The sequence below is a fragment of the Diabrotica virgifera genome, chromosome 7 (assembly GCF_917563875.1).
Source record: "Diabrotica virgifera virgifera chromosome 7, PGI_DIABVI_V3a".
Taxonomy (NCBI): Eukaryota; Metazoa; Arthropoda; class Insecta; order Coleoptera; family Chrysomelidae; genus Diabrotica; species Diabrotica virgifera.
The window spans coordinates 176,363,304-176,378,350 of record NC_065449.1 but is presented as its reverse complement, the minus strand read 5'-3'; the positions used below and the strand labels follow the sequence as shown (position 1 = coordinate 176,378,350).

The following is a 15,047-nucleotide window of genomic DNA, read 5'->3' as shown; positions in this document are numbered from 1 at the left end:
CACACTATTATGATGCAGTAAGACGTTTAGTGCAGTCACTGGAGGTGGATATGAACTATTACCTCCGATTTCGTTGAACCTCCTTAGATTTGCATGAAAATTGGTGAGTTGTTAGAGGATATCTCAAGGAACAAAGGTGACATGGTGCCAACTTGCGCTTTTATCCTGGGGGTGGATGCCACCCCTTCTGGGGGGTGAAAATTATTTTATTGAAAATAACCCCATAATTCGATAGAGGGACAAATTCTAAGCAAAATTTGTTATATAAAGTTATTAAAATAAATCAAAACTTTTTGAGTTATTGAAGATCAAAGATTTTAATTTTTCTTGAGAAAATGCATGTTTTTAACCGACTTTTTATCAATAACTCAAACACTATAAGTTTTTGAAAAAAAGTTAATATTACCAAAATTGAAGCTAATAAAAAATGAAATAAATCCTTTACTAGAAAAACCTTTTAGTGTTAATTAAAAGTGAGTTATAGGTAATTGAATATATATTTTTTTCGGCGAGTAAAAAAATCTAAGTATTCAAGCTGAAATAACGGGAAAATGATGCATTTTATAACATAAACTCATTTAAAATTTGTCAAAGTACTTAAAATTATCTATTAAATGAGCCCCCGAACATGTTCATAGCATTAAAATTTATGCACCAAAACTTTTTCAAAATTTATTTTTTAAGAATTTTTCCAAAAAATGTTTTTGTTTTTTTTAATAACTCCGTTTATTTTCAAGATATCAGGTTTATCTAAAAACCGTTTGGAAGTTATTTCCAAGGGCTATTTAACCACGTTGAATTTAATCTTTTAGACCCCTCACTTTTTTAAAAATAAAAGGTTAAATGGCCCCGGTTGCATGGTTTTCATAGCAAAATTTAGGATTTAAACGTTTCTATCTCGGTTATTTATTACCCTATGGAAATAGTAAAACAGGTAAAATATTTGACACGGAATAAACTAAAATTTGGGTATTTATCATTTTTTACGTATATTGAGTATTTTTGGAGTTGTTATCAAAAGAATATGAAAATGACAATAATTTTAAAAATTATGAATTTTTTAAATTATATCTTTTTTCAAAAATACGCATTCTAAACCGGTCAAAATTATTAAAATCATTACTTATGCTAATATAAAGAAGTTATTGTAAGGATTATTATAAATTTTAATTTTTGTGGAAATGGCGTACCTATGTTTTATTTTTCACTTTTTCCTAAAAAATCGAAAGGGTTCTTTTATTTTCATCATAACTTGCTTAATTTTGACGCTATTAACTTGTTCTGAAGCTCATTTAATAGGTATTTCGAAGTACGTTGACAAATGATTAGCAGGTATATTTTATACATTGCATCGTTTTCCCGTTATTTAAGCTTGAATACTTAGATTTGAGTACAATACGACAAGCCAGAGGTGGCGCGTGACCTTGAGCGAAAATACACAGCGACAAATGCAGAATACGAGAAGGTCAGCCGCCAGTTCTCGCTTGTCGCATTGTACTCGTCGAAAAAGACACACATTCAATTGCCAATAACTCACTTTGAACTAACATTAGTTTAGTTTTTTAAGTGAGGAATGTATTCAGTTTTTTATTATCATCAATTTCAGTGATAATAACTATTTTGTAGAAGCTTATAGTTTTTGAGTTATACGTGAAAAACCGATTTGAAACGCATTTTTTACGAAAAAATAAAATCTTTGGTCTTTAATAACTCAAAAAGTGTTGATTTATAGTATTAACTTGATATAACAAATTTTGCTTATAATTTGTCCCTCTATCGATTTATGGTATTATTTTTAATAAAATAATTTTCACCCTCGAGAAGGGGTGGCATCCACCCCCAGGGTAAAAGCGCAAGTTGGCAGTATGTCACCTTTGTTCCTTGAGGTATCCTCTAATTACTCACCAATTTTCATGAAAATCGATGGAGGTTCAACGAAATCGGAGGTGAAAACCTTCAGTGACTCCACTAGTTATCTAGATGAGGAATATCATGATAGATGGATTGGATGATGAAGTTCGATAGAATTGCCAGTTTCGTCACTGGACCTCTCACACGATTAGATTTTTTCTGTGGGGATACTTGAAATCTAAGGTTTACGCTACAGCAGCTAAAAGTATTGACGTTTTGAAACAACGAATTGTTGAAACATATAGGGCAATTTCCCCCGACACATTTGAACTATTACGGCAAGAATTTAGCAATACAAAAAAAAAACAGTAAAATCCTGTATAAAAGGTATTTAGCAATAGGTTGCATTATTGTCAGGAGCAGTAGATGGAGCATATTTTAAACACTTAATATAAGAACTGGTTCTTAAATCTTTAAATGCCAAACTACAATTTTAGTATTTATTTAATAGACAAGGCGGAAACGGCGGGTTTGTTGGGAAAAATATTCCCATGAGATATTTTTGCATAATCACATTCGTGAGACATCCCAGAATAAGGTTCAAGAAGTCGCCCACGAGAAAAGTGGGCCAATTTTTTTTTAACAATTTTTTTTTAATCAAATTGCAAAAATCAATATTTTGGCCCGGACTAATTTTTTTTTAGGTTTTTTGGACCATTCTGAACAAAAAAGTTTTCTTATAATTTTTCTCTAAAGTTGATCTTTTTCGAGTTATAAGCAAGTTAAAATTTGAAAAACGCGAAAATGGCCATTTTTAAGGCTTAATAACTCGGTCAAAAATTATTATTTTGAAAGTCAGAAAGTGACTAAATCAAAGTTTAAAGTCGCCGTTACATGATCCTGAAGAAATCTTTGTCATTAATTTACTACTAAGCTGTTATTTTTAATTAATAACAATGAGTGGTTGTATCGTATTGACGCTGCTGAAAATGTGAGTGCGAGTAAGATGCACAATTGAACTGCTGGAATAGCTTCTCTCTCGCACTCAGCATTTACAGCCCCGCACACGTGCATGGCGCTTATTATTATTACTTAAAAATAACAGCTTAGTAATAAAATAATGACAAAAATTTCTTCAGGATCTTGTAGGGGCGGCTTCAAACTTTGATTTAGTCATATATTGACTTTCATAATAATAACTTTTAACCGAGTTATTAAGCCTTGAAAATCGCCATTTTTCGTTTTTTTCAATTTTAAATTGCTTATAAGTCGAAAACGATCAACTTTAGAGAAAAATTATAAGAGACCTTTTTTGCCCAGAATGGTCCAAAAAATTAAAGAAAAAATTGTTCGGGCCAAAAATATTGATTCTTGCAATTTGATTAAAAAAAATTGTTAAAAAAAAATTGGCCCACTTTTCACTTGGGCGACTTCTTGAACCTTATTCTGGGATGTCTCACGAATGTAATTATGCAAAAAAATCTCATGGGAATATTTTTCCCTTCGAACCCGCCGTTTTCGCCTTGTCTATAATTTATTCATCAAAATTAGCTTCATTCCAAACAAAATTAGTATGATTCAATAGGTATTTTCAATACCTTTAAAACGAGAAATCACTTCCCATAAGGTCCCATTTGAGGAGGGGAGAAAAATATTATTAAAGTAACTTGTCTTATTTATGTCACTAAAAATATAGTTTTAATAATGTGTTTTTATAATTTTTATTTTTTTGTGTTTTTATATGCTTAAATTTTGAATTTTCTTTTTTTAGCCATATTAAGGAAAGCAGTAGATGGCAATAGTACTGAAAGTATCTTGGCGGTGTTTTTAAATTACTCCAGTGTTGGTCAATTTCATATCTTAAATCCAATAATAAATGGCCAGGAAATAACAATTGACAGATTGGTTACTTTATACTCTCCTGAGGTAAGTTTTGACAAATTTATACAAATCAAGTGATAGCCTACTCGGGATAGCATTTAATCTTGCATGCTAAGCTGCCCAAATTTTATTTTTCTAATCTTTAGGGGGGAGGGTCAATAGTAGTGTAAATTTGAAATCTCAACTGAATTCCTCCGATGCGTTAGCCGCCATCTTGCTTTTAAACGAGAACCGTTTTTGCTCAATATCTCGCCATTTTTAACTTTTCGACAAAAAGCGTAAGAACTGAAATTGTAATACGATTTTCTATAATTTCGTTTATTTTAATTTTTTCCGTGTGGTCGATTTTTTCCGTGTTATGGGGGAAAATAGTGACAGAGTATAATTATTATAGAATTGTCTCGTTTTACAAAAATGTACCTATTCAAAAATAGAGATTTTAAAGTTACACTAATATTGACCCTCCCTAAAGATTAGAAAAATAAAATTTGGGGCAGTTCCTAATGCAAGGTTAGGCCTGTTATTCGTCTAAACCGACTGGACTATGACTCACAAAAGTCACTTGCTTATCGCTTCTTCAGAGCGATCTGTTTTCCTTTTGTGGTGGGTTGTTAAGCGATTTCTTTATTGAGGATGCTGTAGGTGTATTATGTGCACTCAAGTTTACAAATATTAATGTCATAGCTGCAGCCGTTATGTTATGTCTCAGTTGATCCGTGGGCTATTGGTTTGTTATATTTTGAATAATTTTTTTACGTAATAAATTTTATAATGTTGTTCTGAAGCTATTTCCTTGTGGCATTTTTTATAATTAACTATTTTCTATGGGAAATAAGCCACAATTTTAGTAAAAAAATGAATTTATTAACGTTTCGAAGCCCAAATCGGGTTTCGTTGTCAAAATACAAAATACTTCTTGTATTTTGAAGTATTTTGTATTTTGACAACGAAACCCGATTTGGGCTTCGAAACGTTAATAAATTAATTTTTTTAGTAAAATTGTGGCTTATTTCCCATAGAATATAGTTAATTATAAATTTTATAAGTAATATACACGTTGTTTTGTGTTAGTATAAAGTTTTTTGATGTTTATTCGACTGGTGATATCCCTGAAGATTGGTTAAAGTGCGAATTCATAACCCTACCAAAAAAAAAACAACGTCCGAAAAACTGTAGCGGTTATACAATGATAAGCCTTATGAGCCACACTTTGAAAATCTTTCTACGTATCATCCACAGTAGAATCAGAGATAAATGTGAAGAAGGCCAGGATGAAACACAATTTGGCTTCAGAAATGGACTGGGAACCCGGGACGCACACTTTGCACTAAATGTGTTATTACAGAAATGCCGAGATAAATGGAAATACGTCTTTGCTGTATTTATTGACTATGAGAAGGCCTTTGATCGAGTACAACATCACAAATTAATTAAAATATTAAAGGATAAAGGAGTTGATAGTCAAGATGTACGAATCATAGAAAAATTATACTGGCGTCAAACAGCGACAGCTTGCATAAATGGAAAATCAACAGAAATATGCAAAATACAAAGAGGTGTCAGACAGGGTTGTATACTGTCCCCACTGTTATTCAATTTATATTCAGATATAATATTTAAGGAAGCGCTGAATAATTTGGAATGGGGTGTGAAAGTTAATGGAACTCTGATAAATACAATCAGATATGCAGACGATACAGTTATTTTAAGTGATGATATGAATGGATTACAACACCTTTTAAATGCCATTGACACAGTGGGAAGAGAGTTTGGCCTAAATATAAACTGTTCAAAAACAAAATACATGGTATTTAGCCGTTTGGCCCATCAAGATTCACGGTTATATGTTGATGGTCATATAATTCAAAGAGTACCCAGTTTTAAATATCTTGGTTGCCATATTACTGAACAACTAGATCCAAATAAAGAGATAAAATGTAGAATCGAGATAGCCCGCACGAAATTTTTAAAAATGAGGTCATTCTTCTGTAATGATACCTTGCAACTTCAACTTCGAAAGCGCATGATTAAATGCTACATTTGGTCAGTCCTCTTGTATGGTGTCGAAGCATGGACATTAAAAATATCTACCATTAACCGTTTGGAGACCTTTGAAATGTGGCTGCACAGACGTATACTGAAAATACCATGGACGGCTATGCTGACAAATGTGGCAGTCCTTAAGAGAGCAAATGCTACCCGCGAGCTGCTTGATAACATCAAATATAGAAAGATGGCCTATTTTGGACACGTAGTAAGGGGAGACCGGTATAATATTCTTCAACTTATGATGGGTAAAATCGAAGGACGCAGAGGAATTGGTAGAAAGCAGGCCTCTTGGTTGAAGAATATCCGGGAGTGGACAGGAATAAAGAAAGCAGAACACCTATTTAGAATAGCTCGAGACAGAGACAGTTTCGCCATGTTAATCGCCAACGTCAAGGGGACTTGATAGGGCACGTTAAGAAGCTAAAGTTTTTTCTTAAACCAACTTATCACATACAGTACATACAATTAAAGTGACATAAGTAAAAATGTATAAAATATAAAAAGTGCATAACAGATATGATTTTCCCCACAGCCTTTTTTCAGTGCCCGTCAGTTTTTTCTTCTTCTTATCCGACGTTGGCCATTCCGATATGCGATGGCTTCTCGATCTTCTGCAACATGGAATAATTGTCCTACATTTGATATCTAACTCTGTTCACGAATGTTTTTTAACCAAGAAACTTGTTTTCTTCCTACACTTCTACAGTCCTCTATTTTGCCTTTAAGGATCAGTTGTAGTATTCTATATCGATTTCCCCTCACTATATGTCTCAGATAAGACATTTTCTGGTGTTTAACAGTCTTCAGCAATTCTCTATCTATATCGACCCTTCTTAGTGTACGTTCAGAGTGGAGCGAAGAAAGAGTGCGAGCAAAGAGCAAAGAAGTGCACGTTCAGAGTGGAGCGAAGAAAGAGTACGAGCAAAGAGCAAAGAAATGCTAAACCAGAGTGGGAGCTGGTAGTTACGCGAGACGAGAGTTTAGTTCTTTCCCACTCGGCAGTCATGGAAAATTATTTTCTTTTTTTTTTTTTTCGAAAACTCCTCATTGAAAACGTGGTACTTCCTAACTTGCGGAAAATGTTAGAGAATTCATCGTAAAGGCAAGTATACATATGGCTCGGTGTGCGAGCCGCTCGCGCGCAGCATGTTCGTCAGATTAGTACGTGTTTTCAAGTGGCGCACAAACGGCACGCACACGGCGCACCACAATCTAACCTCTGTCGGTTTTTCAACAAAAGCTTTGATGGTTCGCAATACGTATTTGGACGAGTTTGCGAGTGGTTTGTTGGTTTTTGCGCGCCTGAGTTGAAAATATCAAAATAACATTCATAAATTAAAAATTTAACTTTGGTTTCTGGGAAGCAACACAGTTGGAAAAAGCAGATATAATATTATAATTGTCACCGGAAAGCGAAAAAGGTAACGCACAACTTGAAAGGACCTACAGATTTCTAGCTTCGTTTCTGGTGAAGCAACGCAGTTGGAACAAGCAGATATATTATAATTGTGTCACCGGAAAGCGAAAAAGGTAACTCACAACTTGGAAAAGCCTATAGTTTTCTAGCTTCGTTTCTGGTGAAGCAACGCAGTTGGAACAAGCAGATATATTATAATTGTGTCACCGGAAAGCGAAAAAGGTAACTCACAACTTGGAAAAACCTATAGTTTTCTAACTTCGTTTCTGGTGAAGCAATGGAGTTGGAACAAGCAGATATATTATAATTGTGTCACCAGAAAGCGAAAAAGGTAACGCACAACTTGGAAGAGCCTATAGTTTTCTAACTTCGCTTCTGGTGAAGCAACAGAGTTGGAACAAGCAGATATATTATAATTGTGTCACCGGAAAGCGAAAAAGGTAACGCACAACTTGAAAGAGCCTATAGTTTTCTAACTTCGCTTCTGGCGAAGCAACGGAGTTGGAACAAGCAGATATATTATAATTGTGTCACCAGAAAACGAAAAAGGTAACGCACAACTTGGAAGAACCTACAGTTTTCTAACTTCGCTTCTGGTGAAGCAACAGAGTTGCAACAAGCAGATATATTATAATTGTGTCACCGGAAAGCGAAAAAGGTAACTCACAACTTGGAAGAGCCTATTGTTTTCTAACTTCGCTTCTGCTGAAGCAACGGAGTTGGAACAAGCAGATATATTATAATTGTGTCACCGTCAAGCAAAAAAGGTAACGCACAACTTGGAAAAACCTATAGTTTTCTAACTTCGTTTCTGGTGAAGCAATGGAGTTGGAACAAGTAGATATATTATATTTGTGTCACCAGAAAGCTAAAAAGGTAACGCACAACTTGGAAGAACCTATAGTTTTCTAACTTCGCTTCTGGTGAAGCAACAGAGTTGGAACAAACAGATATATTAGAATTGTGTCACCGGAAAGCGAAAAAGATAACGCACAACTTGAAAGAACCTATAGTTTTCTAACTTCGTTTCTGGTGAAGCAACGGAGTTGGAACAAGCAGATATATTATAATTGTGTCACCGGTAAGCGAAAAAGGTAACGCACAACTTGGAATAACCTATAGTTTTCAGGGACTACCTATTTCGCTTTCCGGTGACACAATTATAATATATCTGCTTGTTCCAACTGCGTTGCTTTACCAGAAACGAAGTTAGAAAACTATAATCTTTTCCAAGTTGTTAGTTACCTTTTTCGCTTTCCGGTGACACAATTATAATATATCTGCTTATTCCAACTGCGTTACTTCACCAGAAACCAAGTTGGAAATCTATAGGTTCTTCCAAGTTGTGCGTTACCTTTTTCGCTTTCCGATGACACAATTATAATAGGTATATCTGCTTGTTCCAACTCCGTTGCTTCACCAGAAACGAAGTTAGAAAACTATAGGCTTTTCCAAGTTGTGCGTTACCTTTTTCGCTTTCCGGTGACACAATTATAATATATCTGCTTGTTCCAACTGCGTTGTTTCACCAGAAACGAAGTTAGAAATCTATAAGTTCTTTCAAGTTGTGCGTTACCTTTTTCGCTTTCCGGTGACAATTATAATATTATATCTGCTTTTTCCAACTGTGTTGCTTCCCAGAAACAAAGTTAAATTTTTAATTTATGAATGTTTTTTTATATTGATAACGATTTCCGAAGTGAAAGTCGAAACGTCAAGTAAACTTGATTTCAAACTCGAATTGTGGCTTATGCCGAAATAAAATAGTAAATCTTATTTTGTATTTCTCACGCCGCGCCGTTAAGAAGACAACAATGAAATGATTTTTTTTACATTGGTCCGCATGTATATTTTTTATTTCAGCTTCGAGATGGATGACGTCACTAGTATGTAAATGCCAAAAAATCATAATTTAAAAATAAAAATCGACCTGTTTCCGGATTTTCTAGTCGTCGGTTTACGAAATAATGAATTTATTCCATTTGGTTTTGCCACACTGTAGAACTAATAGTAATTATTAAGTTACATAATATTTATTTAATTATAAAATTGCATAAAGTTATAAATTTAAAAAGTCATCGTCGTCATCTGAATAGGGAATCTTTCTGATACAATAACAGCTTTCTTTGAAACACTTCAGCTATCAGGACATCGAGATTCATTTTTCGGAAAAATAACAAAGAGTGCGAGCGGAGAAATCAAACTTGTTTGGTTTCGCCGCTTTGCTCTTTGCTAGCACTCTGTCTACCTCTGTTTCCCAGTAGTAGTTTGATTTCTTCGCTTTGCTCTTTGCTCTTTGCTCGCACTCTTTCTACGCTCCACTCTGAACGTAAGCTTAGTAATTTCTCATTAGTTTGCTGTACAAGGTATCTTCAGCATCCGTCTATGAATCCACATTTCTAAGACTTTAATTCTGTTCATGGTTGATGCTTTTGGCGTCCATACTTCTCCATCATACCAATCTACAGAAAAAGTATAGCAATTAACCATTCTTTATCTTAGAACTAAACTCAGATGATTATTGCACAGAAATGTCTGCATTTTCATAAAAGTAGTTTTAGTCATTGTTTAGTCAACAGTTGTGCTATTCAGCGTTTTATTTCTATGTCTGGATCTAGTTGGTCGGTTATGACAGTATATTTATATTAAAGCTCTGCATCTGGATGTGGGCGATGACTAAGACGACTACTACTACTACCACATTTGGTTTTGTTTGAGTTCTTCTTCTTAGATCAGAACTAAATATCGACTCGTTAGCCTCTGGCACTTGGTCATAAGGTCTTTGTACCATCTTTGTTTGATTTTATTTTAATGCTCATTTCCTCTCCTACGTCGTCAATACGATCAAGCAGAATTTGGAGACCTTCAATATTTTCCGACAGAATTACTGTATCGTCCGCATACCTAATTACATTGTTTTTTTTTTATATATTTCTACGTAATATGTCATATATTCAAAAGAATCACTTATGTATTTTTAGAATGATCTTATCGATTTTGCCTTACAAACCAATCGCCTATGGTCTGTATGGCGATGCGAAGATGGCGACAGCGTAGTCTACACTGCCACACTGCCAGTATCCCGTTGTGCTTCCTACAAATCAAGCAATTGGTCACCTATTATTTTGGAAACATTGCCCGATGCCAACCAAGCACCTGCCAATGATGGAGACAGTGATCCTAGACAAGTGTATTTGCAACACATTTTCCGTCCCGGCAGATTTCCTTTGCACATAATAAGCAAAGCTCTTTCCGTGAGTATTACACACTAAGTTGTAGCATACATTTATTATTTGAAATCAATTTATCTTTAGTTTAGGGAAGAAAAATAAACGAAGACTTACAATCAGCTTAATATTACCTACGACGAACAGTTTCGCATAATAAAATTTGCTAGGCATCTTCAAGTCTGGTAAGCCAACTAAACAATAACAAACACAAACTTAATAAATAGAATACAAAAAGACTGTATGACTTGTACACACTTCTATATAAATCGAAATAGAAGGTGTAGGTGTATGTTTTCAAAAAATTAATAGTGTGCAAAAACTTTATTTAAAAGAAGAGTAATTGTTTACCATCACATTACAATATTTAAAATTGAGTCAGGGCTAAGCCTCTGGTCATGGGTAAAAAACTCTTAAAATTTATAAAATATCACATTGATGTGAGTACTGCACAATGGCTACCATTTTACATTGAACAGCTGTTACTGACAAAGCTGTTATTTCAAAATTGTCAGTAACGACTGTTTAATGTAAAATTGTAGCCATTGTGTAGTACTCACATCAATGCGATATTTTATATATTTTAAGGGTTTTTACCCATGACCAGAGGCTTAGCCCCGAGTCAATTTTAAATATTGTAATGTGTTTTTTGGACCATTCTGAACAAAAAACGTCTCTTGTAATTTTTCTCTAAAGTTGGTTGTTTTCGAGTTATAAACAATTTAAAATTGAAAAAAAACGAAAAATGGCGATTTTTAAGGCTTAATAAATTAGTTAAAAGTTATTGTTATGAAAGTTAGAAAGTGACTAAAACAAAGTTTAAAGCCCCCCCCCCCCCCCACAAGATCCTGAAGAAATTTTTATCATAATTTTATTACTAAGCTGTTATTTATAAGTAATAATAATGAGCGCCAGCACGTATTCGGCGGCCGTCTATGGTGAGTGCGAGAGAGATGCCATTCCGGCAGTCCAATGGGGAATCTTACTCGCACTCACATTTACAGCCGCGTCAATACGCTCCTACGGCTTATTGTTATTCATTAAAAATAACAGCTTAGTAATAAATTAATGACACGAATTTCATCAGGATCATGTAGGGGGGGCTTTAAACTTTGATTTAGTCACTTTCTCACTTTCATAATAATAATTTTTAACCGAGTTATTAGGTCTTAAAAATGGCCCTTTTTGAGTTTTTCAAATTTTAAATTGCTTATAACTCGAAAACCGTTAACTTTAGAGAAAAATTACAAGAGACCTTTTTTGTCCAGAATGGTCTAAAAAACCAAAAAAAAAAATTGTCCAGACCAAAAATAATAATTTTTGCAATTTGATTAAAAAACAAGCTGAAAATGCGAGCATTATCCTAACGAAAACTTTGTTTATTTACGTATTTTAATTCATAATATGGAAAATTGCTATTATGAAAAGTAGTTTAGAATTAATAATTATGTTTTAATGTGCAATTATATCATTCTAATTTAAATGTTATAAACTATAAAGGTAGTTTACTCTTGATCGAAATTCATATTTTTTATATACCTCGTATAAAATTAATAAAATTTTATATATGATGGTTGCATCATAAATCTTAGAACATGAAGAGCTTTTTATGAAGAATAACTTTTCTTCGTCAAATTAAAAATAAAAGAGTTATAAATGAAAATGTTGTTGGTATCCATAATTTGAGAAAAATCTTCAAATTTTTTTTCCGTTAGAAGGATGTAATTGCACATATCAGACCATAATTTTTTATACCAAACAATATTATTTCATATACTGTCGGTTCGCTAAACTCAGACACAACTGGCTAGTGATTTTAGTCAATAATTTTGCCAATTTGGCAAAAAAAAATGATTACTAATTAGTTAATAATTACTTAGTAATTAGTAGTTTTGCCAATTTTGGCAAAATTCGCAAAAAACAAAAAAATTATTTACTAAAATCACTAGCCAGTTGTGTCGAGTTTAGCGAACCGACTACATTTTAATTTCATAGCAAATGGAACAGTCCATTTATCATAAAGGAGAGGCCGTATACTCGTATAAACCTTTTTAAAGCTGTTAATAAAATATTGCTTTTAAAATATACTCAAATTGTATTTTTGAACATCTTATTTATTTTATATAATAATTAAATTCACCATCAAATGTCATTGATGTTTTATTAATACTTAATTTAAAATTTAGTTTGACATTCACGAAGTGTCAAACTCAAATGTAAATAACCTATGCTTTGCTTAACAAATCGAAATTAAAAAACTAGCCTACTTAATAGCAACGATTTCAGCTGGACGTGTAGTGTGTCGGCAGAAAATAAAACGATTGTGACGTCACATTTTAGACTTTGAGGTCGATTATCTCGAAAACGGTTAGAAATATCGAAATGCCGTTTTCAGATTTGGATTCAGAAGAAAAAACTACATAAGAATCCATCGATAAATCTGACCTGTGTATTGCAGGAGCGGCAACGCAATAACACACACACTTTTGCGAATTTATAAACGAAATGTTTTCGTTGAAAATTGTTAAAAAAAATTGGACCACTTTTGTCGTGGGCGACTTCTTGAACCTTATTCTGGGGTATATTACAAATGTGATTAGGCAAAAAAATCTCATGGGAATATTTTTTCCAACGAACCTGCCGTTTTCGCCTTGTCTAATAAGACGAAAGCTCTGATGATGGCATTTTGATATGCTGAAAGTACTGGTTTTTAATAAAGTTTTTACACACTTTCAGTTTTTTGAAAACATGCACCTGTTGCTGTTTTGATTTAAATACAAAATTGCCAGAATTAGGGCACTGGCAGGTGAAAATTATTATAAATTATGCCAATATTATACGTGGATAGTTATTAGGAGCACAAAATTCAAAATAAAAACAAAAATAATAGATACTATAATTTCTAGTTGTATTATGGTTTTTATTTTTAATTTTCTGCTCTTAATAACTACGCACCTAAATTTAATATTGGCATAATTTATAATAATTTTCACCTGGCAGTACCCTAATTTTGGAAATTTTGAATTTGTAGCGTTTAGTTGCCTTACGGAGACCTGAAAATGCATAGCAAATTGTAGTGTGCGAAACTGGTCGTCCTATAGACGAGGCAACGAAGCATTAAACCTAGGAATTTTGTGCAGTAAGATGAATCGTCATGCAACTTTTTGCATTCGATTCGTGAGAGTGTCAGGAAATTTTGTGAACTAAATTGATCTCCGGCAAAAATTTTTGTCCATGAGAAAAAGCATCTTTAAAGTGCATCTCGAAGAGATGAAAAATAAAAAATTTAGGACTCAGGAAATATTGACGGAAATGAGTTCAATTTTTATACTTGGGGATTTTGAAGGTCACTGAACACGAATTTCATGACGGCGATGGTCTCCGAGGTACCTGGTGCCCAGGTTGGAACTCGTCGCCTGGGACGACCGAATAATTCGCGGGACGATCGAAATGAAGATTGGATCGAAAAATTGAAAAATACGTGTTTAATATTTTTCAAAAATCTATGGAATGGCACTAAACGCGACCACCCCTCTCCACCCCCTGAAGGTGGCGCGGGGGTAACTTTAAAATCTTAAATAGAAACTCCATTTGTTATTGCAGATTTGGATTGCTTACGTAAAAGTAAGCAACTCTTATTCGAGACATTTTTTAGAATTGTGGATAGATGGCGCTATAATCGGAAAAAACGATTTTTTCGTGATACCATAGGTAAATTATAGAAACGGTCTAATATCTCGAGAAATACACTTGCAAATAAAAAACTAAAAATTACGTCTTTTATATTTTTTAAGAACCTATCGAGTAACATAAAACACGACCCTCCACTCCACCCCTTGGAGGTGGGGCGGGGTGTAACTTTAAAATCTTAAATAGGAGCCCACATTTTTTATTACAGATTTGGATTCCTTACGTAAAAATAAGTAACTTTTATTCGAGACATTTTTTCGAATTATGGATAGATGGCGCAATAATCGGAAAAACACTATTTATTAACGCCATCTAATAACAATTCTAAATAATGTTTCGAAAAAATATTACTTATTTTTTCATGAAGAATCCAAATCTGCAATAAAACATGGGGATTCCCATTTAAGATTTTAAAGTTAACCCCCACCCCACCTTCAGGGGGTGGAGTGGAGAGTCGTGTTTGATGTTATCCGATAGGTTCTTGAAAAATATTAAATACGTATTTTTTGATCTTTTATTTGGAAGTGTATTTCTCGAGATATTAGAACGATTCTATAATTTATCTATGGTATCACGATAAATCGTTTTTTCCGATTATAGCGCCATCTATCCACAATTCGAAAAAAAATTTCGAATAAAAGTTGCTTATTTTTACGTAAGCAATCCAAATCTGTAATAAAAAAATGGGCGTTTCCGTTTAAGATTTTTAAGTTACCCCTACCCCACCTCCAGGGGGTGGAGTGGATGGGTCGTCTTTAGTTGTCATTCAATAGATTTTTGAAAAATATTAAACGCTTATTTTTCAGTTTTTCGATCCAATCTTCATTTCGCGAATTATTCGATCGTCCCGCGAATTATTATTCGATCGTCCCAGGCGACGAGCTCCACTTTGTACACCAGGTACCTCGGAGACCACCGGCATCGTGAAATTT

At 33.7% G+C, this 15,047-nt stretch overlaps 1 protein-coding gene across 1 annotated transcript in view; it reads left to right on the top strand.

Moving 5' to 3' along the window:
* The window catches only part of LOC126888321 (nuclear pore complex protein Nup160 homolog), a 139,147-nt gene that overhangs the window by 28,085 nt on the left and 96,015 nt on the right, over positions 1 to 15,047 (top strand). Inside the window, exons 6-7 of the mRNA XM_050656457.1 lie at positions 3,623 to 3,777; positions 10,180 to 10,452. Of these exons, the coding sequence (XP_050512414.1) occupies positions 3,623 to 3,777; positions 10,180 to 10,452 (428 nt within the window). The remainder of the gene's footprint in view (positions 1 to 3,622; positions 3,778 to 10,179; positions 10,453 to 15,047) is intronic.